The sequence below is a fragment of the Musa acuminata genome, chromosome BXJ2-7 (genome assembly GCF_036884655.1).
Source record: "Musa acuminata AAA Group cultivar baxijiao chromosome BXJ2-7, Cavendish_Baxijiao_AAA, whole genome shotgun sequence".
Classification (NCBI taxonomy): Eukaryota; Viridiplantae; Streptophyta; class Magnoliopsida; order Zingiberales; family Musaceae; genus Musa; species Musa acuminata.
The window spans coordinates 4,157,348-4,185,322 of NC_088344.1; the positions used below are offsets into that span (position 1 = coordinate 4,157,348).

Here is a 27,975-nt window from a genome sequence, read left to right on the forward strand (position 1 = left end):
GTTTTAGCTCTTATATGCCGACAACTTCGGTAACACCAAAGCCTCTGCCGTCGTCATCACTAATAACAAAATCCATGACTACCTTCCAAGCAACATTGGTAAGATAGCGACCATCTTTAACGAGCTTGTTTTGATGAATAAACTTTCGAGATATAATTGACGCTTTCTTCTTCCAATAGGTCGTTTGAGAGGATACCGAAGCTGAAGAGGAAGATGGAACCATAATTTTAGCATCATTTTCTATATGTGACAATATGTGTGATATCGTCTATTAGTAGAGTCGATGACACGAGGAGAAACAAGATTAGATATTTCACCTTCGTAAGTATAGATATCTCAATATAATTTTTTAAGGCATAGAGACAAAGATACTAAATATAACTAACTACAATAAATAATTTATAATTAATCATTTATTTAGCTGTCATGCCTTACAATACGCTTTAACCATACTTAGATTTATAGATGTAGGAGACCAATGCTTACGTGATGTTGATGATGACTCCGTAGCTGAATGTTGTGTATCAAGTATGAAGAAAACACGCATAGGTCTCAAATGTAATCATATTAAATCGATATTACATGTCCTTTGAAGGAGAGTGTGAAAAGAGTAGCCTGACATCTTTGGCTATTGTTGATGTGATTGATACATAGCGATGTTAGAGCACATCTTATACGCCATGATAAATAGGAAAATGACGGCATCTCTATCGTCTTGTGAGGAGGAGAGCGAAATAGTAATTACAGTCATGAGAATACCCCCAATTCAATCTTGATCGATAATTGTTTTTTTGGTTATCAATCTTATACTACCCACATGTTTATTACGTGGGAATTAGTAATACGACACTCGGGTTCGATCCGTATTACATCTCTAAGTATTGATCAGATATCGAGGTGTCATCGGACGTAATGTCGAAGTGTTGAAGTATTAAACCATATAATATCAAGATATTGATTTATATCCGTATATCAATCTTATACGAGAATTCTTACAATAAAATCCTAAAATAACATGCAGGAAGATATACCGATTTTTCATATTAAAAATTTATTTATCTACAAGATTTTTCATATTAAGTATTTTATTTTTACATCATATATATTTTTATTTTAACATCAAAATAATTTTATCGGTTACATTGCCAACATAAGTCACATATAAAATATTTAAACAGAGAGGATTCAAATTGAGATTTCAAATTAAGAGTGAAATCAAATCGAACGAATCGAACTGATTAAATCAAACAATAACAATAGTCTTTTTGGTAGATCGAAGAAAAATAATACAAAAAAAATAAATTGGACAGAAAACCTAAGTGGACACTTTCTTTTTCTCTCACTTTAAAGCACTTCACAGCAGACGACTCTCTCCGCCTCCCTCCTATCTTTCATCCAACTGCCCCTCTCTCTCTCTCTCTCTCTCTCTCTCTCTTCCACTGTCAACTCTTGCTGTGATCTCCGGACGAATATAGAGAGGGCGAGATGCTGCTATCCATGGAGTCTCTCGTCGGCCTCCCTGCTTCCGCCCTCGGAGTGAACCCCTCCATCCCCCTCCTCCGGAATCGCAGCAGCCCCCTCCTCTTTCGACGACGCCGGCGGTTCCTCGACTTGGGCGCCGCCTCCACTAGCCCAGCCTCCGCCGTGGCGCGGAACGGGTCCTTGGCGACCAATTCCTCGTCGGTGAGATTCTCGCCCATTTCAAATCTAACTCTTGTTTTTTCCTTTCCCCTTTTGTCGTATTGTTGTTTTAGGACCGGAATCGAACCCGGGAGGGTGAACTCTTGATCTTGTTCAACATAACAAATTGGCCAACTAAGATCGTACTATGGTGGATCTAATTGCGCGTTTTTGGTGAAGTTAGTGGCATGCTTCAGCAAAAGAGAAGGGTAGTTTGAAATGGTTTGGGAAAGGGGTAAACTGAGAGAAGGCTTCAACTACCATGTGAATCTTGTACAAGAATCAGAGTCTTGATGCCTAAATTATTTTATCTGCTGTTCAAGATTCTTCTCAGATATCGGTGCATGAATCTACTGGTCCTTTTAGGTTTTATAATTTGTTGACAAAGACTGATGATATCTTGCACATCTAGAACCCTAAAACATGGGAGTGTTTGGTCCTATTTTTGCCTAATAGACCCAGCTGCTTCCCTAAGGTCTAACCAAAACTATCTCAATTTAATAAGATTCGAGTTTAGTACCTAGCAAAAATAAAGATGCAGGGGAGACAGAGTTATGTTAGCTAGAAGATGAGATACGAATGGTAAGATATTTGTGGCAAGTAAAATATAGTCTACTCATGCCATGCTTGCTGCCATTGTGCAATCTTTTTGCAACAATGTGAATATGCAACTTGCAATAACATAAACCAGAATTGGGTTACTCATGTATTTGTATTTAGCGTTGAAGTGAAGCATCAATTGTGTAGAGCTTAGGTGGTTATTTTTTTGAGCTATAAATTAATAGAGATGCCTTCATAATCTGATATTGCATGTACAATCATCTAGAACAACGTCCATTTAGCTAAAGGTGTCTTGAAGAGTACAGATTACTGCAAACTTCAAAACTAAAAGCAGAACTTGTAAGAGACATTGTTTGAGCACAAGCACATTGCAATTGATGAGATGATTCATTTTCTAGATGAGCTGTGAGCTTCATGCAAGATGGAGAGGCACTGTTATCATCACCTTGAATTGCTGGATTGTCATTACATTCTGCTTTTTAATCCTCATACAACATGATGCCCGAGATGAATCCTAAAAAACATGAGCTCATGGTAGAAGTTGACAAGATCATTCATACGACAATTATTCAAGCTGAATTGGCATATACAAAATGTTTGTCATAAATTGCAAAATGTTGACCAATAGTGATCTATCAAATTAATTGAGCTTGCACCAGCATCTCTCGAATTTCCTTTGAAATTGCCAAAAAGGATATATAGTCAACAGTTGCAATTGATTCAGAGCCTAGAAGACAGTTAAATCAGGTTTCAATTCTGTTGTTGTGCATGTGCTTATTGTCAGTTAAAGTTGGAAGTATTCGGTTGCAGGGTGACGTGATTTACATTTTATGCAATCTGATTATCTGTAACTGATCAAATGAGTTTTGAGAAGAGTACAAGAGAAAATAAATCATGTCAGTAGAGGGCCTTACTTTTTGACTAGCTGCTGGTAGTTGCATAACAAGTTAACAACCATCTTCGCTCTTAGACAAAATCGGCATGTCAAAAGGTTGGAGTCTTTTGCATGATTTTTTGCTTTTTTACAAGTCATTTGCCATTGTCTATTCTTAATTTAACTTAGTTAATGAATTTTGAAATTAAAAACACATTTTCAGTGAAAGGATGGCCTACCTGAAATGCCGACTATAGGCTTAGGAATAGTGAGACTGATTGAGGTATGTTAACTTTACATTATGAGAAAAAGATCATATACATGTAGAGAATGTAAAGATAGTGACTTAGAAGCTAAGAGTATAGCAATTATGCAGGGTACTGCTAGGATGGTCTGACTTGCATAGATTTCGCATTAGGTAAATTTTGACCCCCTTTTTTTTTTCCTTTACTTTCTTTATTTTGACTTAATTTCCGTTTCCTGATGGCTTAGTTCCATGAAATTCTCTCACAGTTCCATTTAGCATTGTCTAAGACAGATAATAGGTTTAGTTTAATTTTATTCAAATCTCTTATATAATATTTTCAAAAAGGTTCTGTTGAAACAAGTACTGGACTGAACTTAGTGCATTTATCTAGGTTGCATCTATTTTGACCTCTTAGCTAAGGGCCACTTCATATTCTGAAGTTTTACTATGAAAAAGTACTACTTTAGAATTTGCTTTCTATTTCTATTTCGTTTTCTTTTTTTCCATTCTCCAAGTAGCATCAATGACATGGCCCAGGTTTATATTCCTGGTTTAATGATTTGCAGCAAAGCAATTGTGTTTACACAGTTGGTGATTTTATGACCAAAAGGGAAAATCTTCATGTTGTGAAGCCTACCACTTCAGTTGATGAAGGTACTACCAGTATAATTTATTTGTTTGTATAGTTATTTATTTATTTTTTCTTCTTATATACTGGGCTAACTGCTTAGCTGATCCATTTATCATGTGATGTCAAAAGCACTGGAGATGTTAGTGGAACATAGGATCACTGGCTTTCCTGTGATTGATGATAACTGGAACTTGGTATGAACTTTTCACCCTTTTCTTTCTCTCTTCTTGATCAAATCTCTTTTGTTGCAACTGAAACTCATGTTTGTTTGTAAATATTAAGTATTTGATATGATCTTCTATTCACTAAATAGCACTTTTTTTTTAAATATATCATCTTATTGTTCTAAGGCAATATGTCAAAGATTGAAGCTCCTTGTATATATTTTTCATGCATGATTATCTTTTCCTTTTGTGATAACTGGAAATGTTGACATAAATAATTCCAAGGATGGAAATTATACTAAAAGAGGAGGAAAGGAGGAGGAGAAAGAAGAAGAGAGGAGGAAGAACTGGGTAAATAATCTTCTCATTATGATTTGGTGACTGGTAACCCAGAGAGATCATTGCATTGTTTTTAGCTAATCCTCAGCCTCGCCTCTGGAGTTTCCAGAACCTTGTGTTTCATATATATGAGAAGAACAAGTTTTTATCTGGTAGTGGAGATTTGTAGGTGGTAGTGGAGTTGGTTCTTTAGTTCAATGGTACCAGATCAGGTGTGGATAATTAGTGTTAGTGGCGTTCTTTCTGTCACTAACACAGAAGACTATAGATCATGTTGTAGTGTTAACAGTATTCTTGCTGTCACTATACAGAAGACTGTAGATCATGTTGTAGTATTGCCAAATGCCGTCTTTTTTGAGTTTGAAAAAAGATCACATTTGCACCTTCATGCTAGCCTTTTTTAAAATAAAGTAAAAACTGAATTTCAAATATCTGTGGTGCAGCATGCTATGAAGATTAGCTTTAGTATTGTGTCCAAAAAAGAATTAAGAAGAGCTTGTTCATTTCTTTTCTTTTATGCATCTTAGCATCTCTTTTCTTTTATCATGTATGGCGCATGTACATTTTCTGGAATGTTTGTCCTTATGGCTTACCCTTTTTTCTTTTTTTTTTTCAGGTTGGTGTAGTTTCAGACTATGATTTGTTAGCACTAGATTCCATTTCAGGTTTCCTTCATTTGTTTTGTTTGATTATTATCTCTTAATCTTTCTTTCTTAAAGAATCTTGCAAATTACATTGATGTTCTTTTGATTCCAGATTGATAACTGGACAACCTCTAGGATGTAACTCATAGGTGCAGCATTTTTTTTCCATAGAATGTCATGTTTGGGCTTTCTAGTTGATTAGATTCTACCTTTTGCTTTTCTCCAATTTTGAACTTTTAAGTGACAGATTGGATTACTTATGAAGTGATCACTGTTAGTTTGTCGTGCTTTCTAGAAGGGGGCACAGATTGATTACTATGTATTTATTGGAAGTATTGGTGATATTGAATTAGGCTGTCATGTCTCTCTTTCTCAAAATAAAAAAGATATTATATTTCCTGCAAGGTTTTATAGCTATTCAGAATCAAGGGTTACAAACATTGATGTTCAGTACTGACCAATGTTATAAGCACCATAGATTTTAATGGCATGAAAAGATTAATGTGGCCATCCCCAGATAGTTGGAACCTTATTTGTTAATGTTACTATGGGCAAAACTTTTAGGTTTGACTTAGAACATATTGATAATATACATTAGAGTAATTCTGCCAAGGGATGCCATATTGGGTAAACATGGTAAGTCAAGGAAAGATGAAATAGTTGGTGTGGGTTGTTCCTGTTTCGAGTTTGTTATTTAATCAAATTCTAGGTTTTGCTTACCAAAAGAAGATGAATGTCACTTATATGAATGAATTCTTTGAACTATTAGTTATCATATTAGAAGGAAGTTATAACACCTAAATACATAAATGTTCCTTGTTAATTTCAAGGTATCTTTAGTGCTCCTCCTCCTTATACTCTACTTCTGCAAAGATATGAATAGAATTTTGCTTGTGTGTCAAGAACATTGAATTTTCTTCTAATGTATTAGACTCATCCTGATACAGCATATGCCTGTACTTTCCTTTTCTGCCCAGGTAGTGGACGGGCTGACACTAGCATGTTTCCTGAGGTTGATAGTACATGGAAAGTATGTATGATTTTGTTTTTTTTAACAAGTATGATTCCTTATTTCTTTTACTAGAATAAATATTAATGGTCATTCATGATGAAATTTTTTTGTTATACGTTTGAAGCTTGTCTTCGGAAAAAGAATAGTGACTCAGTGTTTGTTGGGCTTTTTAGCGTTAGACAGAACTAACATAATGTCTTATACTGTGTGATGGTCCAAAGAGATCACAAGCGATATTAGAAGTAACATTGATGGTATCATCTGATCGAATATAGACAGGTATTTTATGAGATAGTGATGTGCAAACTCAAAGATGCAAGTGGCTTATTCACTTGCTCATAAAATAGTCTGTTATGGTGGGTTATTCTTTATGAACCTTCATTAACCTGAAACATAATTTGCTTAAAAGTTATTATGGTCTCAGCATCTTTGAATTAGTCGGACATCCTAGTGGTTAGCAGATTATATCCACAGTCAAGGGGTCCACGGTTCAACTCCTGTTTTGAGTGTTGGTGTGCATTGTCATGCAATGGTTATATATGGAACGAGTAAATTGAGAAAAAAATTGTTAAAGTATGATTTTATATTAACCCTATTAAAGCAGCATTATCTGGATCGAATTCCCTTGAAAACTGTTTATCTATAAACCTTACAAAAGCAACTTTATCCATATCATATTCTAGAAGAAAGGAATGTTATGCATAAGAAACCACCACCTATCCGTATGTATTCAGACAGCTGAAACTTACAGTATCATCTTCTGCAGGCATTCAATGAAATCCAGAAGCTGTTAAGTAAAACTAATGGTAGAACCATTGGTGAGGTGATGACTCCTGCCCCCCTTGTGGTCCGTGAAACAACCAATCTCGAAGATGTTGCAAGGTTCTGACCAGTGGCGACCATACGTTAAATTCTTGTTATTGCTGTTCTCATCACGAGTGAAGTTACCAGAGTTCATTTCTGATCGCAGGCAACTGCTTGAAACAAAATACCGTAGGCTTCCGGTTGTTGACAGTGATGGTAAATTGGTACGTGAAATATCTATCTGCGCCTACCTTGTACCTATTTTGGGTATATTCTTAATGATTGATTTTTAACATCGTAGGTCGGGATTATTACGAGGGGAAATGTAGTTAGTGCAGCACTCCAAATAAAGCATGAAATGGAGAGAAAATCATGATTCTAAGATGGAAATCAAGTAAGTTGCAGTTATTATTGACAAGATCAGGTAGCTGCTGATCACTTGGCACACGCCGTCTTGCACTAAACTAGTTTAAAGGCCCACACATTTTTGGGACTTGTGTATATGGTTTTAATGTGTTTGTTAAACTCCATTGTTTTTCTTTTGGGTCCGGGATGCTTTGAACATGCATGCTCTTTGATGTCAAAATATAAAGTGAAGCCTTTGTTTTCACATGAGATCCGCCAAGAGCTGCTTCTTTTCATTAGTTCCACGAGAATCATTTTAATCTATTTAATATATTCCGGGCTGCTCCCAAATAGAATGAACTATGAATTAGTTAGTAACCAATTGTGACCGCGACCGATGCATTATGCTACGCTAAAGATAAGTAATATCAATTGTTGCTTTATATGCTCGTGAGCTTGTGATAATGTTTCACAGATTGTACTGGCTTTTTATGGAGCGGTGTTCACTGTGATGGCTCAGCCCAGCCAACACATCTGTCCTCGGTATCCTCCTGCCCCGGCCATATGCCTTCGTCGGGCTGCCTTTGGTAAAGCAACACGGCGGCTTCCGCGGGACCCACCTGGGCTCCTCCGCTGGTTAGGCAACAGGTGATGGTGCCGGCGCTGCGGTCTTATTGGTTTATTCTTGTACGGAAACTCGTTGTCTTCTTTAAACGGGACGCTTACCGTTTTGCGGCGTAGCGGTGATTGACGAACCCTGCACCCTGGCCGGTGTCATACGTGCGATCCGGTTTCGCCCGACCCCTCCACGCGTTTCAGCTCGAGTCGTAACTCCGACCCTGCGGCTCGGACACGTAACGACCCCACGCCCCACCGACGACGTCACCTCGGGTCGCGCCTCATCCGACGGCGGAGAGCGCCGCTTCATTCTGATTAGGGTTTGTGTCGCCCTTGCTATTTAAAACCCCGTGCGGCCGCCACGATGCCGGTGCGGTGCAGTTTTGGAGGCTGCCCTCCTAATTCTTTTCTCTCTCTCTCTTCATATCTTGTCTTTCTCCATCTCCAAACCATATCAAGGACTGCCAAAATTTCCCTAGAAAATTTATCCCCCCCCCCCCCCCCCCCACCCCCCCCAAAAAAAAACAGAAACCCTAATCGAGAAACCTGTTGTGCCTATCTATCTATCGATTAATCATCGGGTCTCCGTTCCTTTTTATCCATCAAACGGAATCTCTCTTTGTTTATTGTTGTTGTTTTTGTTCTTGATCGATTAGGGTTCTTAGAAGAGCCGGAAGCTAGGGTTTTCGCTGTTGTCCAGATCCGGAGGGTGAGATGGCGCAGATCCAGCTTCAGCCCCAGGCGGTCTCTGGCCCGGCGGCGGGCGGTGGTGGGGTCCAGTTCCCATCGACGTCCTTGTACGTCGGGGACTTGGACTCGGGCGTGACTGACGCGCAGCTGTATGATATTTTTAGCCAGATCGGGCAGGTGGTGTCGGTCCGTGTATGCCGCGATATCAACACTCGCCGCTCCCTCGGTTACGCCTACGTCAACTACAACGATCCGGCGGATGGTACGTTGAACTGTTCGCTCCCTTCTTTAGCTCGTTGGTATGCGTCCATTTTGTTTATTTGTTTTGGGTCATTGCACCCTAACGTTTGCTTTATCAAACAGCATATTTGTTCCTGTGACGAATTTATATATAGCAGTTCGATCGTTTGCGAGTCAACACCTTATGTTAGTGTAAACAACTTTATGCCGTGGCCTCGGGGCCGACGCGGCTTGGTCAGGGGTCCGAATGACGGGGATCTCGCGCAGCGTCTTCTCGAGGTCTCTCAGTGGCCGATCACGGCGGTCGGTCGGGGCGAGGTCGCCATTTCCTCCGGGCAAGAATTCCTCGCCTGCGCGTCCAGTGGGGACCTTCGGCTTTGCACCTGCACAAAGGTCGGGTCAGAAAGCTCGGCCCGACCCCTCCGACGATCAAGTTAGTGGATGTGGAGGGGATTTTTGTATGAAGGAGAAGTGTTTGTATGTGTGACCCTCCCTTCTCTGATGAACGAGAGGGTATTTATAGGGAAGCTTACTGCTGTTTGATGTGCCCGCCTACAGGAGGCAGGCTGATAGTGTCTGACATGAGCGTTGGCGTGGCGTGAAGAACCGCGCCTGAGCAGGCATTAATGCGCCTCAACCGATGTTTCGGTTCGGTCGACCGAGTGCAGTCGCGCCGATCGAGGCGTGAGGCATCGGCTGACGTCAGTCGAGTCTTATCATAATTACTATCCTCATCATATTCCTTTTCGGAAAGAAGCTATGCGTCGGATGTTGTAACGGGAGTCCGAGGCATGGCTTAAGCTTTCAGACGGGCTGGCCACGAAGGCATGGTCTCGGGGAAAATGACGCCGAGGAGCACGACGCAGGCGGGCTAGCCGCGCAGGTGTGTCTCGGGGAGCATGGGGCCGAGGAGCACGACGCAGGCGGGCTGGCTGCGCTGGTGTGTCTCGGGAACATGGAGCCGAGGAGCACGACGCAGGTGGGCAGGCCACGCAAGTGTGTCTCGGGGAGCATGGGGTCGAGGAGCACGACGCAGGCGGGCAGGCCGCGCAAGTGTGGTCTCGGGCATCATGCGGCCGATGAACACGACGCAGGCGGGCAGACCGCACAGGTGTGGTCTCGAGTGTCATGCGGCCGAGTAGCACGACGCAGGCGGGCTAGCCGCGCAGGCGTGGTCTCGAGCGTCATGCGGCCGAGTGATGAGGTTCGGACGGGAAGGCCGCCCTGAGGGGGCCTCGGCAGTCTACGGCCGAGGCAAGTGGCTCGGGCCGAGGGACACAACTCAGGCGGGCAGGCCGCGCTGAGGTAGACTCAAGTAGTCTACGGCCAAGCCGTGTAGAGTCAGAGGGGTTTAAGCTGGGGCCAATCGCGAGCCGAGAGGGGGTCAGGTAGATACTGAACCTTCGCTCAGAAGAGACTGAGGCAGGGCTTAGATTTCTTTTCATGAGGACTACATCGGGTAGCCACCGTAGGTGCTTGGCCTCTCTTATGGAGCCCGTGGTCCGAGGTCGTCCATTCTCCTCACGGTCGCCCAGGCCTCGGCTGCGATGTACCGGTTAGCCCGCTGGAGCATCTCTGGCACCGTAGTGGGAGGTCGCTCCGCGAGGGACCAGAGGAATCTGGAAGGTCGTAGGCCTATCACAAACGCCTGCACTAACAGAGAGGGGTGAGTGTCCGGCAAGCCCCGGATTTGCGTGGCAAAGCGATCCACAAAGTGTGACAGGGGCTCATCCTCCCTTTGTTTGAGTCCGAGGAGCAATGCCGCGGAGGGCTTTGGCCGTGCATAGGCTATGAAGTGGAGCTCGAAGTCATTAGCGAGCTGGCCGAAGGAAGCGATCGTTCCGGTCTCCAAGCCGCCATACCACGCGTGGGCCGACCCTCTCAGAGTGGTAGGAAACGCTTTGCACATCATGGCATCAGAGGTTCCGTATAGCGCCATTTGGGCGCGAAAAGCAGCTACATGGTCCGCTGGGTCAGTGGAGCCATGGTAAGCGTCCAAAGGGGGGAGCTGGAAGTCCGGGGGGATTGTCAGGTCCCGTATCTCGGGTGAGAAGGGAGACCCTTGGTGTGCGTTCTCCCCGGGCTCTCCCTTGGACCTGCGAACCTCTTCCTGCACCTCTTCGAGTCGTTGGCTGACGAAGCGCAACTGGGTCCGCAGGGAGTCCGAAGAGAGCACCTCGGGTTCCGGGCGGCCGCTTGGGTTTGTCTTCACAGGATCCCCGAGCGAGGCCGGTCGGACCCGAGGCGAAGTGGGGGGTTCCGGTGGTGTCAAGTGGGCCCGAACGGGCGCCTTGCGTTGTCGCAGTGGTTCGATCGCGGGCGGGTGCGTCGGATGAGAAACGAGTGGGATAATGGTTTGCACCATTTCCATCAGAGCTCGGACTTGACGGGCGAGGTCCTGAAAGGCCTCGGGTGACACGGGCGATGAGTCGGCTAGGGCGTCGTCGGGCGGCGACAAGCCCGGGTCATTGAATATTCGCCAATATCGTTCGAAGGTCGTGGTGGGGTGTTCGTCACGATGGTCTCCGTGCGGGGGATGTTCCCCCGAGGCTTCGGTCGGGTGTGACCTCTCAGTCGTGGGCTCATCTGAGCCGCTCGGGTGATCACCCGACATTCCCGGCCCTTCCTCTAGCGCCAATCTGTTAGTGTAAACAACTTTATGCCGTGACCTCGGGGCCGACGCGACTTGGTCAGGGGTCAGAATGACGGGGATCTCGCGTAGCGTCTTCTCGAGGTCTCTCAGTGGCCGATCACGACGGTCGGTCGGGACGAGATCGTCGTTTCCTCCGGGCAAGAACTCCTCGCCTGCGCGTCTAGTGGGGACCTTCGGCATCGCACCTGCACAAAGGTCGGGTCGAAAGCTCGGCCCGACCCCTCCGACAATCAAGTCAGTGGATGTGGAGGGGATTTTTGTATGAAGGAGAAGTGTTTGTATGTGTGACCCCCCCTTCTCTAATGAACGAGAGGGTATTTATAGGGAAGCTTACTGCTGTTTGATGTGCCCGCCTACAGGAGGCAGGCTGATAGTGTCTGACATGGGCGCTGGCGTGGCGTGAAGAACCGCGCCTGAGCAGGCGTTAATGCGCCTCGGCCGATGTTCCGGTTCGGTTGACCGAGTGCAGTCGCACCGATCGAGGCATGAGGCGTCGATTGACGTCAACCGAGTCTTATCATAATTACTATCCTCATCACCTTACATTTAGACTGTATTGACATTGCACTATCGTTTTTGAACTCCATTTTAGATCTATACATGTGTTTGGTCAGATTCTGGTTGTCCTGGGTGATAATGTCCTTGTTTGGGATGTACTTGTTGGGCCCTTTTTATAGTGGCCTTCAGAAATCGTTTTCATGTTATACGCTACTCATGGGGAATGCGATGCATTGATCTTGGGCCCAAACGTTGTCATTCTGCGTCGAGTTCCGAGTTCGGGATAGACGATGAGGGAATATTAATTGGTTGATTGGACTAGACCACCTAATGTTGGCATGGAGGTGTCAGCCACCTGGCGTCGGGGTTGGCTACCTAGCATTAGGACGCTTGCTACATGGCCTCGAGGCATCTATCACTTGGTGTTGAGGCATCGACCACATAATACCAAAGAGTTGGCCTCTTGGAATTAGGGTGCCAGGCTATCAGGTGCTGAAGTCAATGTTTTAATAGTCGCTTGGGTGAGGCGTGGTGAGGCCCGAGTGCCTCGCACAACCTCCAGGTGATGCGATTCATTGATGCGTCACTTGGGCGCCCACCTGAGCCCAAGCGTCGAGCGCCTCGGGCGTGCACTCAAGTGAAAGTGGCATAGCACAAGAAATTGGAAGAGAAATGATGAGATTTGAAGAGAAAGGGGTCCAGGCCAAAAGAAGGGGCATTGACCTGAAGGTAAATAATACAGAATTGATCAGTGCTCGACGATGGAAAATCGATCTCTGCTCGGCAACGGATGGGTGGGCAAAAGATGTGATCTTGTTAGAAGGCACAAAGCTAGAGTTTTGAAGGCGGGATGGGAGGGCAGAAGTGATCTCGTTGGAAGACGAAAAGATAAGGTTTTGAAGACGTGATGCGTGAAGGATGTGAGAAGCAATTAGTGTGCTGTTAAGTAGACTATGTAGCACACTAAGTATTAAATCGCAATAAATAGCACTCTTGTTCTAATTTCATTGCGTCAAGATGCCAATTGACTCATTCATTTCTAGATTTGGGTCAGAAATGATCCTATCAAATGGGATTGAGCTCAAATTATTAGTAAACTCAAGCATAATAGTCAAAGAATTACACCTTGTAATATATATTTCAAGTTGGCTATGTGATTTCAATATGATGTGACCTTTTTTTATTTTTTTGATCATATTTATTAATTATAATATATATTTTTTTATATTCTTATATTTTGGAATGCCTCGCTTCGCTTTGGTGAGCGCCGAGTGCCTTGGGTGTTTTGAGACCTTGGCACCTAGCTCTTTTTAAAACAATTGTCGAAGTCTCGATCACTTGGCGCCAAATTGACATCGATGTGTTGGCCACCTAGCGTCGAAGTGTTGGCCACCTAGCGCTCAGGCATCGGCCATGACACTCTTTCCCCTAACAATGCACATTCTGTTGATGTAAGCATGATTGGCTTGCTTAGATTCTAGCATTCTGTTTAGGTTCTGATTGTTTGTATTCTTTTTCTATTGCTGTTTGGTCTGAATGCACCTTTAGGTTGCAAAGATTATGACATCTTGTGTTTGGTAGGTGAGGAGTAGCTTTTGTTTTAGTGAATGAGTTGCGATTGATTAGTTTGTGCTACTCTAACTAGATTTTACAATGGTTAACCAACCAGAGACGAAGTTTTGCCATATAAACACGTATGCATATGGAGTGCTGCAACTTGCCTATATGGTGTAACCAACTCTCTAAGAGATCCTTTTTGTGGATTTGGTTTTTCTTTGAAAACATTGATAAAGTGTCAATGATCTTAGCTCAGTCAATTTCCATTCTAAAATTCTTTTTTTAAAAAAATAAGGAAAATAAAATGACCTCATTACTTTGCTGTTGCATACAAGCAGCCTGATGAAAAATTATGAACTACTTGTTAGAGGCTTTGTTCTATATGATGTTGTGGCTTCATGCAGTTTTAAAGGAGTCATCAAATTCATATTTGTGGAGCTTGTACTATGAAACCATTGAAGAGTGGTGGATAAGTAGTTATTGCATTATTGTGTTATCAGCAACAATAATTTATTCATTTCTCCATTAATTATCATCATAAAATACAAATGTTCATCCACTGTTCACACATTCATCTCGGCATGCCTAGCTGTCTTTTTGACCTTAAAGATAATGACAAGATGTTCCTTGGGTACATAGAGAAGAGATTTTAACAGGATCTGGAAGTTAAAGGATGAGCTTGTGGAAGTTATGTGATGATTTGGACCTGTGTAATGTGAGGCATGATTTTAACCGGTTGATTAAAATTGAACCAAACCAATTTTAATTTATAAGATATCAATACGGTTGAGTTCACTGTCCTAAGCCCTTAACTAGTTCAAATTGATTAATCAAATCGGCCTAAAGGCTCAATTTTATAAATGACATGAGCTCAATTTTATAAATCTTGTTATGTCGCCCAATTAGAACAAGATTCTGATTTGGTTCAATAGAATTGAATCGGTTTATTTGAAATATGTATATTTTAAAATTATTTGAAATTATAAATCGGTTAATTGAATCTGATTAACTGGTTGTGAATTGGTTTGGTAGGTAGATCCGAATTGGTTCCAATTCTGACTACCTTACTTTAATTGAACCAACAAAATGGTGTGGTTCAGTTCGACCCTTAAAGCTTCGGTTCAAACCGGTTTGAACACCCCTTATGAAAGCATATTTTTCTGCAACTTCATTAGTCGTTAGATATTGGTTTTTTGCATGTGCAACAAATCATTTGTTCCAGTAGAAAAATGAATATTTCAGATATACTGTGTTTTCTATAGCTATGCCTACTTGCGTAAGCAAAAAGTTGAAGTGCATATGTTGTGTCTGAAGAAAATCATGCATTGCTCTCTTGAACTGTGGTTTTTCTTTTGGCAGCGGCAAGGGCAATAGAAGTGCTTAATTTTACACCTCTTAATGGAAAGACTATTCGGATAATGATTTCAAATCGTGACCCCAGCACACGTAGAAGTGGGACTGCCAACATATTTATTAAGGTATAATACTCGGTTTACTTTTGGTTCATTGAAACATGAATTTGTGAGTGGAATTTTTATGATTTTTATATGCTCCAGTAGTTATTACTTGTGCATTCATATTTCTGTGTCTTTTGACTTTTGTGTATGGTTTTCTACAGAATTTGGACAAGTCTATAGACAACAAAGCACTGTATGATACATTTTCTGCATTCGGGAACATTCTTTCTTGCAAAGTTGCAACAGATGCATCAGGTGCGTCAAAGGGCTATGGCTTTGTTCAGTTTGAACAAGAGGAGGCAGCACAAAATGCAATTGAGAAGCTAAATGGCATGCTATTGAATGATAAGAAAGTTTTTGTTGGGCCCTTTGTTCGCAAACAAGAAAGAGAGAATGCTGCAGGCAACACAAAATTTAATAATGTTTTTGTAAAAAATCTCTCGGAATCAATGACAGAGGATACTTTACAAGAAGTTTTTGGTGAATTTGGAAATATCACTAGCTGTATCGTAATGAGGGAGGGAGATGGAAAATCGAAATGCTTTGGCTTTGTCAATTTTGAGAATCCTGACGATGCTGCTCAGGCTGTTCAGGAACTTGATGGGAAGAAATTTGATGATAAGGAATGGTATGTTGGAAAAGCACAAAAAAAATCTGAAAGAGAACAGGAACTAAAAGAGAGATTTGAACAGAGTAAGCAAGAGGCCACTGAAAAATCTCAAGGGGTTAACTTATACTTGAAGAACTTGGATGATAGCATTGGGGATGATAATCTGAGGGACCTATTCTCTGGGTTTGGGGCAATTGCTTCTTGCAAGGTTCTTTTTAGATTTGTTTAGTTTAAAATATTTCTTCTCTTAATATACTATAATTGCTAGTTATTGATTCATGTAGTTAAAATATTTTATAGATTATGCGTGACAAGAATGGTGCGAGTAAGGGATCTGCATTTGTTGCTTTTCAGTCTCCTGAAGATGCATCTCGAGCTGTAAGTTGAAATCTCAAAGTTGTATTTTCACTGCTGGTTATTGCAATCTGTTTGTTGATATGCCATTTAAATTGATATAGCTCTCGGAGATGAATGGCAAGATGATTGGCAATAAACCTCTTTATGTTGCTCCTGCACAACGCAAAGAAGATAGGAGAGCAAGATTGCAGGTACAATTTTTTGAATCATTGTGAACTATATGCTTGGAGACTAGTGTTACTTTGGTTAAGCAGCAAACAACAACAAAGACTTGTTTGATTATATCAGGACAAAGAAAGAGTGTCATGCTTTTATATCAATAAAAATGTTTATATAATGATAACAGAGTTCGCTCTAGCAGTATGCATGTTCCAGTGCATCTTTCCTTGTACATTTTTGTGATACCTTTCATATGGTGACACAATTTGTGTGGTTGCTTTTGCTGATTACCTGTATATTTGTTTGTCAGGCTCAGTTTTCACAAATGCGTCCTGTGGCAATGCCACCTTCAGTTGCTCCTCGTGTTCCATTATATCCTCCTGGTGGTCCTGGATTAGGACAACCACTTTTCTATGGTCAACCACCAGCACTTGTTCCTCCTCAGGTAGCGCACCTATTATCTAAACAAAATTAAACTGCGTGCTTTTTAATGGAATGCTATACTATAATTTCATGTATTGCCAGAAATTCATGTATAGTAGTGATTATTATGTAGTCAAACCAGTGTCTTCTTTTTTCTATTAATGTGCTGTATACCAATATTAAAAGATCTACATAGTGGAGTACAATTTCTAATCTTTTTATATAACTCCCTATTAAATCAAATTAGTAATTGGATTTTATTGTGACGGAGGAAATTGGATTTGGTTTTCAGACTAATATCAGAATTAATTTATAATCTGAATTGGTTGGGTTGAGGACCCTTTAGAACTGAATGAGGTTTTGTGCCAGTTTTTGACTGTTCAGGTTGTGCTGTCATTGTTTTCCTCGAAAACTTGATAGAGTTGCAGTTTGATTTGCTCAGGACCTCGTGCCCACAATTGACTAAACAGTTGCCATCTTCTCTATCTTCTTGTGTTTCTTTCAATTAAATGATCAAACTAGTATGTTCTGTTACTATCTATACAAATTTTTTTTATATCTTGCTCGAAGCTTATTCTGAGCAATGTTTTTATTCTAAGAACCATCCATGGATTCCATTGCATGACAAAGTTGATGATATCTGTGTTCCAATGACTACTTTGTTGTTACAGCCTGCATTTGGATTCCAGCAGCCACTTGTTCCTGGGATGAGACCTGGACCCTTCCCCAATTTCTATATGCAGATGGCTCAACAAGGTCAGCAGCAGGTTCAACGCCCTGGGAGTAGACGTGCAGGAGGAGGTGGTCCGGTGCAGCAGACGCAGCAGCACCCCATGCAAATGATTCAGCAGCAGGTGGGTGTGACTCCTTTTCTTGTGTTGAGTATGCTGTTTACTCGGTTCCAAAGCCGCTGTCTGGTTATGATGCATGCAAAAGCCCATGATGGCATGTGAATGCTGCAGATGCTCCCAAGGGGCGGACGTCCCTACCGCTACCCACCTGGCCGCGGCATGCCGGAGGTTCCTGTGTCTGGTATTCATGGCGGTATGTTCTCTCTCCCATACGACATGGGTGGTGGGATGCCTCAGCCCACTGTTCCTATTGGAGAATTGACTTCAGCTCTGGCAAATGCAACACTGGAGCAGCAGAGAACGGTACGGCTTACCAGTCTTGAGGAGTTTGCACCATCAGATAGATGATGGAAGTAATTGTGTGTTTTGGGTTCGTCTAGTATACTTCTTTTCCCTTCCTGCAGATGCTGGGGGAGAGTCTATACCCACTTGTGGATCAGCTAGAGCATGACTACTCGGCAAAGGTAACTGGCATGCTCCTTGAGATGGACCAAACTGAAGTGTTGCATCTGCTGGAATCCCCCGAGGCTTTGAAGGCCAAAGTAGCGGAGGCTATGGAGGTTTTGAGGAGTGTCGCTCAGCAGCACCACCAGGTGGTTTCGCCCACCGATAGGTTGGCCGCCCTGACACTGAATGATGTGGTCTCTTGAGCTGAGCTGATCCACACAGTTCCGACTCCTCGGGTGGATCTGAGTTTGTGCTTAGGCAGAGTTTTGAGTGGGATTGACTTTACGATAGAGATGATGGACTTGGTTTTTGGTTTCGTTGACCTGTTCGTGGTTTGCTACTTAACGAGACTCCTTTCCTTTGTGAATCTGCTCTTTTATTTGAGACTCCTCGGTGGGAATCAACTCCCAATCTTTTCTAGCTTTGCTTTTTCCGAACCCTAGGCTGAGGAGAGAGAGAGAGAGAGACTTAAAAGAAGAGTAATATGCTACTAAAGTTGGAAGACAGCAACACCTAATTAATAATGACACAAATCACGTTTTAGATATGAAGGTCAATCTTTTCTCTATAATTTTTTTAAATAAAAAATTAATAATTTTGAAGATGCAAAAGGAACGAACGTTAATAAGAAAAGAATCAGAGTGAAGGTATGATTCCCCTAATATAAATCATATCAAGTAAACTCAGGAAGCCCCTCTTAAAACGATACGATACAATCACGCTGTATAAGACTTTAGCGGCTTGTTTGATACGAGTTACATCACTCACTAGAGCGATGGACTTCTTCACTTGGGTACAAGTTATACCACTCATCTGCAATGTCATGTTTGATGGGTTAGCGGCTTTAACGCCTTTGTTTATCTCGTGCAAGTGTAGGAGGACAAACAAAACAAGTAAAAAGTTTCTGCTGCTGCTGCTTTCTTTCCCTTCGCCTCCTTTTTCTTTAACTTGTTTTGAAATTAAACGCATGATGCCAAAAGCGAGGCTGTGAAATTAAAGAGCCACACACCAAAGACCGCAAAGCAAGCAAGCAAGCAATAGCCAAATGGCGTGGTGAAACCCCACCAATCAAGCCCCCCCTTTATATCACCACCTCCACAGCACACCCAAGACTCATTCTCCCCATCTCGAGAACGGAAGACAGATCGTTGAGACAAACTAGTAGAACAGATATCAGAGAAGCATGGAGAAGAGGAGCCACGGAGCCACCGCCAACTGCGCCTCCACTCTCTCTCCTCTTCCCTCCTCTTCTTCTTCTCCTGTTCATCCTACTGTAGCGTTTTAGTATCATGAACAGAGCCTTCCGGTTTGTAGCAGAAGAAGAATGGCTCTTCTGTCGCTTTTGGATCATCTCTACTGCCAAGAAGACAACTTGGAGTTAGAAGATGAGCGACTAGAGTCGGTGCTGCCACTTGCAGACGACCGTGAGACCGAGCGCTACGTCCTCTTGGCGGCGGAGGCTGAGGACGAGGAGGCGTGGGCGGAGGTGCTCTGCGCCCTCGCGGCCAAAGAAGGGGAGGCTTTGGGCGACCTCGTCCCTCACGGCCGCGGCGACGACTCCTACTTGCCGTCGGCGAGGAAAGCCGCGGCGGAGTGGATCGCGCGCGCCGCAGCTACCTACGCCTTCTCCGCCCTCACGGCGGTGCTCGCCGTTAACTACCTCGACCGGTGCTTCCTCTCCTGCGCCGCGGGCGGCGGGCTGCTCCGGCTCCGGGACGGCAAGCCGTGGATGGGCCGGCTTGCCGCCATGGCGTGCCTTTCGTTGGCGGCGAAGATGGAGGAGACGCGCGACCCTTTCGTGCTCGATCTACAGGTGCCGGCGACGCCGGAGGCGGCGGAGGAGGATGAAGGCGAGTTCGTGTTCGAGTCCAAGACCATCAGGCGGATGGAGCTTCTGGTGCTCTCCGCCCTCGGCTGGAGGATGAATCCGGTCACCCCCCTCTCCTTCATCCACCACGTCCTCCCTCGGCTCTTCTCAAAGGCCGAAAACGCCGACTCCCCGGCTACCGCCATTGCCGTCCGAATCCAAACGGTGGTGAGGAGGTGCGAAGCGGCTCTTCTCTCCGTAATAGCCGGTAGGTTGTCGTCAAAATGCGAGCTTTACATGAAGGTTTCGATCTCTTCATGCCACCATGTCCTTAAAACCCTGCTTTGTGCGTCGAAAAGATAGGAGATGGGTCCAATATCCTGCATCAGTCTGGGCATCGGCTGCGCTGCTCCGGGCTACAGTGCCCGTTGACGGAGACGTCGCAGCTGTAGATTCTCAAGGAATCCATCACCTCGTTGCCCTTCTCAACGCCCCAAAGGTTCGATCTTTTTGTTTCCTTCTTCCTTGTATCGGTCTCATTCAATGCACTGATGCTAATCGGGTGAAGCATTCTGTAGGAAAAGGTGGAAGAATGCTATCAGCTACTCGTGGAGTCAGTGCGCGCCGGCGTCGTCGGCCACAAGCGCAAGCATTCCTCTTCCGCTTCCTGTTACTGTTCATCGCCACGAAGTCCCAGCGGGGTGATCGGATCCTGCTTCAGCTGCGGGAGTCCATGTGACTCATGGGCAGCGTGGCCGCCGTCACCCCCCCCGTCCTCTCCCGGGGCGGCTCCTCCCTTCAAGAGACCCAGTGGCAACACCACCACCAAGTCCTTCGTTGTTGACGGTGTGGAAACTGTTTCGATCTAAGTAGTATCAATAAAAGTTACGGCAATGGATCGCAGAAGCAGACTGCCTTCCATCTCTGCCATTGAGGAAGCCATGGCTGGGAGCTCCAGGGAGCAGTTTTGGTTGCCAATGGAAGCAATTGAAGAAGGTGGAGAGAGTTCTGAAAAAGAACGTCTGATCGCAGAAAAAGGAGGCAGAGATGGGTGGCATTGTTCTTTTCGCCTTTTAAATTACATGGAGAAGAAACTATTGCACTTCTGTAGTTGTTCCCTACTGTTCATCTAGCTAGCTCATGTCCTTTCTGTTCTCTCATCAATGCATTGCCTTCCTCTTCCTTCGAGTGCCAGCATCTTGGAACAGTTATGAAGTTTGCTCCTCATGTCTCTACCATGCAGTAACAAACACCGATGGGCTGTATCCCCTTTGTTATTCATCATTCTTCGTCACAGGCATGGTGCGAAGGAAGGGTGAGAGAGTAGCATCCAGCTCTCGGTGCAAGGTTTGATGTATAGGAGACTTAAACAGAGGCTAAGATAGAGGAGGGACTCGGAATGGGATTACATCACGAGAGAGAGAGAGAGAGACCTGTCAGTGTCCACTAGGCCAGCCCATGCGTGCCTAGTGCTTACAGCTCGGCTGTGCTCACTAGAGAGAGATGGGTAGAGGGAGAGCGGGGAAGGACTTTGGGAGTGGGATTTCGACCAACAAGGAGTACAACAGGATCTCTCGCCTAGGAAGGATTTGGTTGGTCTTCTTTCATAAGCTTTGACCTTGATGAGAGGTTAAAGACTCTTAGCCATCATGCAGCAGTATTCTGGTCTTACAAGAGGACGGACACCCACCAGTCCTCCTGCATGTGATGCTTTTGCTTCAACTTTTCCTCGCTCGTTCCGAGGCACGCAAATCACCTTCCTTTGCGGCAAGGATTCATCTCTGGATTAGGTAAAACTTAAAAGCCACCTTTGTTCCGTTGTTAGGTCATCCATAGACCTCTAATGGAAAAGAGGCGAGGGGATGGTGAGGGAGCCAAGGACCAATGAGTGTGCCCTTGAGTCCTGTGTCCTTGCGTTCTTAGCTTTAGCTCCTACCGAGACGAAAAAGGGAGATGGACGACGGCCACTAGCCCAAACCATCTCGTCCTCCTCCACAGTAGATGATGGGATGTGAAAGGGCGAGTGGAGTCCGCAGTAGCCTCTGCACAACCGGGATTGCTTTCTGATCTCTCTGCAGTCACCATCTCTGTGGGCTTTCTGCATACATAATCGTGAGACCACCTCCTTGACAACCCTGCAATCTTGGGATGAAGATGGGATGAAGCGGGTAATCCACGACCAACCCTGCAAGAATACGATGCACATAGCTGTGAAATGATTGCCAAACATCGAAGCTTTGCTACATTATAAAAAAATGATGTGAGGAGGCATAGGAGACAAGAAGACAGTCATCCACAAAAAGTCTGATCAAAGTTGAGAAGACAAAAAGTAAGGGTGGATTCAAGAAGGGAAAGATCTGCAGCAACCAAGTCCAATGGGGGAATCGAGCTGTGAAGTAGTAGTAATAGTAGTGGTCTTTGAATTGAGAGGGCTCTTCCAGGTTTCTTTAAAAGCTTCACTCGTCTTCTTTTCCAAGGTGTGGACTTTCTTTTTGGCCTCACAAAGCATCAAAAGATCAACCTATACCCCACACAATTATTATGGAATGATATCATGACCAACACTTTTTTTTTTCTTTTGACTTGGTCTTCCATACTCTTAGTTTATCATATTAAATTATGCATAAAATATGTTTATACCAACTCAAATAAAAGATCTAACGACTGTACGACATATCTCAATATAAGAAAAAAAGACAAGAAACTGACAGAAACTTTAAATTATATACCTTCACTTTGCAAGAGTAAATGCCCATAGACAGGTGTGTAATTCCCCACAGCTTCGAGATGTCTCCGGAGCCCAATTTATGGCGATGAGATGATGATGATGATGCTGATGGGGTTGTTGGCTTGGAGGCTCATCTTGTTCACGGGTTTTGAGCCAAGAGTGGATACTGTTACCTCCATGGCTGCCACAGATAATTGCACCACCGCAGACTCCGAGGAAATCTCATTCAATATCAAATAATGCGACTGTTGGCAACCTTCCAGAGTAGGAGAGAAAGCCTTAATGTGTCCTGACGACTTGTATGTACTCCCTCTGCTGTCCCATTCCAACAACACTGTTCATAAATGAGCTGGTCATAGGCCTTTCGTGAGATCCATCAGAGCAGCAGTGATCTCTCTCTCTCTCTCTGCACCAGCAGCACTTGGTGCATGTGGATGGGGTTCTGAACCCTGCTCTGAGCCAGTTTGCATGCCTTGCATGACTCCTGGGGGAAGATATGATTGCTTCCTCATGAATACGAGCTTTGAATTTTAGGCTGAGAGACAAATGATTGATCCCAAACTTTGTTCTTATCTTGGTTGGATGAATGGAACTGCAAGGGTAGTTGGAAGGCTTTATAGAAGGTCCCGACTGGTGCACACTCGGGCCACCATTTTGTCAAATAAGCCTCACAAATGTGACCCTCTGACAACAAACTCCACTGTGGACCATCATGTTCTCATCTGAAAAAGAAGAAAAGAAAGATTAACAAGAGACTAGACTAAGATCTATCTATCATCACATGGTTTGACAAACATGTCATGAAATGCTTAGGAATTACCTACTCAATCATCAAGCTCCCCGCCACTGCATGGAAACATCACATTGTCTTCACTTCCAAAGTTTGACTATAACAGCTTAGCAGAAAACTCTTGTGACAGCAGGCACATGGAAACAAACTTGAACAAGAACCTAAAGCGATGGATGATCTTAAACCTAACAGTGTATAAACATCTTGACAATCTTAATCTGATGTTAAATCAAACTTTAGTGGGGAAAGCATACCAAGATTTGACATGCCCGACACATGTTATCTACCTTCTCCTCACTTAAGCAGATCTTACGAAACATCAAACAGTTGATATACATTCTGGCACATAGTAGAAGCAGTAGCATACACAATGTGTTTGTGCTCGACATACCTGTGAAGGTTCTTCCACCTCCAGAGGACTTGTGTTTTACAGGGTTTTTGTTGACCTCCAAACCAAGTCATCGATCAGTGATGGTGCAGCATGGAGGATCTACCAATCCATTTTTTTGTACCAAATCTCTTGTAACAACAAGTAGCATAATATGCCTTCGTTATTGTCCTTCACATTGATGTCACATTTTAATACTATTTTTATTGTCTCAGGAAAGACATTGTAATTCTGCAGCGATATGCAACATGTGAAAGGTGGGGACGAATTTAACTTAAGAATGAGACTGATACATTCGGAGTGTGTATTGAAGACAAGCACACACGTTCATGCCTCCATTCGGTTGCTCTAAAATCGAAGAATTTATCAAACATCCCATGACATAGATGGCTCTAACACGAAAGATTTTAACACGGCTTACTGAGAAGGCAATTTAGTTCACAGTCAACTTGATCAACATACCAGAAAAGACTATAACAAGAGCTCCACCAGAAAAGACCATAAATTGCTTCATTAATATTGACGTCCATAAACACAGGTGATGGTAGTGTGCTGATAAGAATGGTTGCCGATGCATATGGATGCCTGGGGTACACAATGCAAGCAGGATGATTCAGTGAATATGTTAATATAATTATCAGTCCAAAACTCAGTATCATCAAAAGGCAACTCAACACTGTGATTTGCATCGACAAGCAACAACGTTTACCACCAGATCTTCATTTTAGCAGACACGCCCAACATTGTCATTTAAGTAGGCTTCCAAATGGATTTGATGCATGTCATGCAAAAGATTGGACCGGAATCTAAAAAAAAAATGCGAGATAGCAATATTCAACAATGATCCCAATTTCGGAAAAAAAATGTGCAAAAAAAGAAATATATGACAAATGCAAGCAAACATAGTAATGACATTGAAATATTTCAGAGAAGGCACACAATATCACCTACCTCTCAGATATCCAATAATTCACTAAATCAGATGTACAGTCTAATCTTGACTAGGCTCAGAATCTTATATGAATGCATAGAAATTAATCCAAATGACAGCCATTACATCCCCGAGTATCTTCTAAATAGCCAATATTGACTGGGAACAGAAAAGAGGAAAAAGGTTCATCCAGCAATTTCAAGACAGCAAAAATTTTGAAGCACTTTATGGTATGTTCTTTGAGATGATCAACAACCATATCAATACCGCAAGCATCTTCCTTTCTAGTGGTACACCCAGTTCAAAGAGAGAATGGTGATATTGACTATTCAGGACCGCAATTTCAGCAGGGAGTCTGTGGCCAATTTAGCATGAGGACCAGCATACATCAACCAAAAGACACTAGCTTAGCCTATTTTGGTGGAAACTAGTGCGCTTTGGCTTGTTATGGAACCATAAAGACTGAAACTAGGAAGACACCAAAAGAGCAGTGCATCACTCAAGAGCAATAAGTAAAACTTAGTGTTACCTCAACCAACACACACCCACACACTCGCCCCTTTTTCCTGTGTCCCGACCATGAGACATCTTTTTCTCTTCCTCTCTATATTATATGGTCTCTTTCCCTTGATGCCCTCTATTCTCCATATACTATACCAATTTGAGCATGGACCAACATAGCACTACTATCCAAGAACATGACTGTCCCAAATTCTGTCGCCACATCAAAAGGAGCAACCTAATTATGAAGCCACGCCCTCTACTATTGCCATATCATGGATGATATATTCTCTCTTAAATGTGGATGATGAGAATTTGAGGATTATAGACTCATATTTATGATGTCAAGCAAATGGAAGAATGCAGAGTTGAAAAACCAAAGGGAATATGCATCTGTGTGACAGAATCTAATAACTTGCAGATGATTTACAACTATAGGACCATTTGTAACCAAACTAAGTTCTAGCAGATGATCTAATCTACAACTATAGGAAACTAATAACTAGTTCAACCAGAATATGGACCATTTGTAACTAAAATAATAACTAGTTCAGCAAGAATATGGACCATTTCTTACCAAACTAAGTTCTTGCAGATGATCTACCAACTATAGGAAATTATAGAATTTCAGCATAGTCCAACATGTATAGGACCAGTGGTGCTTCATTCCAGTTGTAAATCAGCTTGCTTCATTCCAGTTGTAAATCAGCTTGCTTCATTCCAGTTATAAATCAGCTTGCTTCTTTCCATGTTTAACTAAAGTCACACCACTGGCAATTGAGCAGCCAAGTAAACAGGCTGTTCAACAGCTTGTTCAGGAGCTTCTGCCTCAAGTAAACAGCTTGTTCAGGCTGTTCAACATGTATATGGACCAGTGGTGCTTCATTCCAGTTGTAAATCAGCTTGCTTCATTCCAGTTATAAATCAGCTTGCTTCTTTCCATGTTTAACTAAAGTCACACTACTAGCAATTGAGCAGCCAAGTAAACAGGCTGTTCAACAGCTTGTTCAGGAGCTTCTGCCTCACTATTGATGTGGCAGCTGGCATGGCAGAGTGAGGTCCCATTTGCTGAAAGAATTAGCACCAAGGCCTGGCAGCTGAATTATTTTTTTCTATTTTTAACCTAAGGTAGACATATTACTTTGTGAACTTTTTGGCTTGTGTCACGCCAACTAAGGCAGACAGTGGTTAGAAAGGTGCTAAAAAAATCACAATCTGGGAAACTGAATTGCAATGCTAGACCTCAAATGGAAAAAGCACATGTGCAAATTTAAAGCATGTAGCATTAGCATCTAACAATACATGTGATGGCTGCAGATTCATTCCAGGAATGTTAGGTCACATCAAAGGCCACAAACATGCGTATTATAGTATAGACAACATGGGATATACAACCACAATACTAACCTTATCTCTCCATACGCAGATCATAAGAGACAAAGATCTGAATTTTACAGTAGACCAATGTATAAAAAAATGAAGATGGTTTCAGGAACAGCAATAATATTCTTTCAAGTTTAAATTATTTAGGCCAAAGTCAAACATCATTGATTTTTCTGATTGAGGATCAATTTGTTGTCTTAGCATGACGGCACCTAACTCATGAACTTTATTCATGCAATATATCTAGAGTGAAATACTACAAATTAAATGTTGATATGTCAGTACATACAGCAGTGATTCTGTTATTGAGTCTTCTTTTCTTTGGTTGGTTGTGCCCGTATTCGGCTTAAGATGCTCACGTACTGCTTCATGACCGCATCATGTGCCACACCAAACTTTTCATCAACATGATCTTGATACTTGTCATACAAAGCAGGAAGTGTGATAGACAGAAGGACTCCTGCAACATGATAAATTCTTTTATACTAATGCACCAATAGAATGCAAAAGAAGATAATTCACCTAAACCATCCTCCCCTTTATCGAAACTAGTTCTGCAAAACTAACCTATGTAAACAAGGGTAAGGAAGTTGAACGGTCTCCCAATGTAAGCGATGAACCATAGAACCAAAATGACCTTTGAGATGAGATAGAGCATAGGAATCACCAGATCATAAAGGCAAGTCAAACAAGCGACATTTAAACCGAGCCTAGAACATCTAATGAAGTGCAAGAGGCGCACCTGAAGGAAAACCTTCCTATCTCTCCGGATGGTTATGTCGTGCCCAATTGCCAAGACCCGATTAATCCACACCCGAGCCCTGTCGGCAGCCTTACTTACTACCTCATCCGAAATCTCGAGATTAGGAAGGGGCGGAAGAGGTCTGAGGGTTTGAAGAATTTGCACGACTTAGCAAGGAAGTCATCCCAAGAAGATTTGGAACAAACCGGATATCGACAGCAAACCTGTTGAGGAGCAAGGCAGATTTGGCCCAGAAGAAGAGGATGAGCACGAGAAGGAGGATGGCGTTCGCAAAGACGGACAAGAAGCTGTAACCGGCCCGCTCGAAGAGGAACCACACTGTCGTGGCACCGACCGCCATGAGAACCGCCGCGTTCCTGTGCCTCCATAGAAGCACATCGGCGACTGGACGAAGCAATAACATCCATAGATGAAAAGAAGGCAGCAGAGCGAAGCAGCGATGCGAAATCCTAGGGCAGTGGGGGTGGGGGGCGAAAGGCAATACCAGCGCCGCCGCCGAGGGCATGGTGCACAGATCGCCGAGTCCGGCCGGAAGGGGGCAAGGAGGCGGCGGATGGAGGCGCATCCGGAGCCAACGGGAGGTCGAGATCTTGCACGGCGGCCATCGGGATGGCTTCTTCTAGGGTTTTTGAGTTCGGCTTGTAACAGTGGAGAAGCATTGAAACGAGAGCAGCGAATGGAATCTCCTCGAACTCTCTCTCTCTCTCCGTCTCCCTCTCCCTCTCGTCGCTCACTTCGGGATCCGTTGCTCGTCGTTTAAGTTGCCCTCGGCAACGATGCGATTTCTATGTGTGGGTGACGCTCGCCTCTGACGACCGAGTCA

The 27,975-nt window shown here is 43.4% G+C and overlaps 4 protein-coding genes across 8 annotated transcripts; 3 read left to right on the forward strand and 1 right to left on the reverse strand.

Annotated features, from left to right (window-relative positions):
* The first annotated feature begins 1,350 nt into the window (after positions 1–1,350).
* Positions 1,351–7,566, forward strand: LOC135616732 (CBS domain-containing protein CBSX1, chloroplastic-like). The gene is made up of 8 exons (XM_065116243.1): positions 1,351–1,683; positions 3,929–4,016; positions 4,123–4,187; positions 5,113–5,161; positions 6,118–6,170; positions 6,919–7,034; positions 7,123–7,180; positions 7,258–7,566. Exons 1-8 carry the CDS (start codon positions 1,486–1,488, stop codon positions 7,330–7,332), a joined length of 702 nt encoding a protein of 233 aa, XP_064972315.1. The 5' UTR covers positions 1,351–1,485; the 3' UTR covers positions 7,333–7,566.
* Positions 7,567–8,291: 725 nt separating this feature from the next.
* Positions 8,292–18,228, forward strand: LOC135616731 (polyadenylate-binding protein 2-like). The gene is made up of 9 exons (XM_065116242.1): positions 8,292–8,871; positions 14,917–15,035; positions 15,176–15,832; positions 15,925–16,002; positions 16,083–16,172; positions 16,451–16,585; positions 17,235–17,417; positions 17,526–17,717; positions 17,819–18,228. Exons 1-9 carry the CDS (start codon positions 8,634–8,636, stop codon positions 18,062–18,064), a joined length of 1,938 nt encoding a protein of 645 aa, XP_064972314.1. The 5' UTR covers positions 8,292–8,633; the 3' UTR covers positions 18,065–18,228.
* A 696-nt stretch (positions 18,229–18,924) lies between these two features.
* On the forward strand, positions 18,925–20,856 carry LOC135616733 (cyclin-D3-2-like). The gene is made up of 3 exons (XM_065116244.1): positions 18,925–19,936; positions 20,028–20,167; positions 20,247–20,856. The coding sequence occupies exons 1-3, from the start codon at positions 19,186–19,188 to the stop codon at positions 20,535–20,537; spliced, it is 1,182 nt and encodes a 393-aa protein (XP_064972316.1). The 5' UTR covers positions 18,925–19,185; the 3' UTR covers positions 20,538–20,856.
* Positions 20,857–24,058: 3,202 nt separating this feature from the next.
* On the reverse strand, positions 24,059–27,909 carry LOC135616735 (reticulon-like protein B11). Of its 5 annotated transcripts, none has more exons than XR_010488455.1 (6): positions 27,637–27,909; positions 27,356–27,536; positions 26,957–27,273; positions 26,679–26,849; positions 24,284–24,380; positions 24,059–24,159 (listed from the first exon to the last, which is right to left on the reverse strand). XR_010488455.1 is itself a non-coding variant. In XM_065116247.1 (6 exons), the coding sequence occupies exons 1-5, from the start codon at positions 27,809–27,811 to the stop codon at positions 26,692–26,694; spliced, it is 726 nt and encodes a 241-aa protein (XP_064972319.1). In that variant the 5' UTR covers positions 27,812–27,907; the 3' UTR covers positions 24,059–24,380; positions 26,679–26,691. The 5 variants fall into 5 exon arrangements, 3 of the variants coding, with proteins under 3 accessions (XP_064972319.1, XP_064972318.1, XP_064972317.1); XR_010488456.1 differs by having other exon boundaries at positions 24,250–24,380; XM_065116247.1 differs by having other exon boundaries at positions 24,059–24,380; positions 26,957–27,026; positions 27,132–27,273; positions 27,637–27,907.
* Between the last annotated feature and the right edge of the window lie 66 nt (positions 27,910–27,975).

What these genes read in the sequence shown, in the direction of transcription:
- LOC135616733 (XM_065116244.1), top strand. Translation starts at nt 19,186, where the DNA reads ATGGCTCTTCTGTCGCTTTTGGATCATCTCTACTGCCAAGAAGACAAC. An exon ending in TCTTCTCTCCGTAATAGCCG is followed by an intron (nt 19,937 to 20,027) that starts GTAGGTTGTCGT and finishes TGCGTCGAAAAG; the next exon opens with ATAGGAGATGGGTCCAATAT. An exon ending in CCCTTCTCAACGCCCCAAAG is followed by an intron (nt 20,168 to 20,246) that starts GTTCGATCTTTT and finishes AGCATTCTGTAG; the next exon opens with GAAAAGGTGGAAGAATGCTA.
- LOC135616735 (XM_065116246.1), bottom strand. Translation starts at nt 27,811, where the DNA reads ATGCTTCTCCACTGTTACAAGCCGAACTCAAAAACCCTAGAAGAAGCC. An exon ending in TGCCCTCGGCGGCGGCGCTG is followed by an intron (nt 27,537 to 27,636) that starts GTATTGCCTTTC and finishes TGCTTCGTCCAG; the next exon opens with TCGCCGATGTGCTTCTATGG. An exon ending in TCTGCCTTGCTCCTCAACAG is followed by an intron (nt 27,274 to 27,355) that starts GTTTGCTGTCGA and finishes TCAAACCCTCAG; the next exon opens with ACCTCTTCCGCCCCTTCCTA.
- LOC135616731 (XM_065116242.1), top strand. Translation starts at nt 8,634, where the DNA reads ATGGCGCAGATCCAGCTTCAGCCCCAGGCGGTCTCTGGCCCGGCGGCG. An exon ending in GGGCAATTGCTTCTTGCAAG is followed by an intron (nt 15,833 to 15,924) that starts GTTCTTTTTAGA and finishes AATATTTTATAG; the next exon opens with ATTATGCGTGACAAGAATGG. An exon ending in CACTGGAGCAGCAGAGAACG is followed by an intron (nt 17,718 to 17,818) that starts GTACGGCTTACC and finishes CCCTTCCTGCAG; the next exon opens with ATGCTGGGGGAGAGTCTATA.
- LOC135616732 (XM_065116243.1), top strand. Translation starts at nt 1,486, where the DNA reads ATGCTGCTATCCATGGAGTCTCTCGTCGGCCTCCCTGCTTCCGCCCTC. An exon ending in TGGCGACCAATTCCTCGTCG is followed by an intron (nt 1,684 to 3,928) that starts GTGAGATTCTCG and finishes AATGATTTGCAG; the next exon opens with CAAAGCAATTGTGTTTACAC. An exon ending in TACCACTTCAGTTGATGAAG is followed by an intron (nt 4,017 to 4,122) that starts GTACTACCAGTA and finishes TGATGTCAAAAG; the next exon opens with CACTGGAGATGTTAGTGGAA.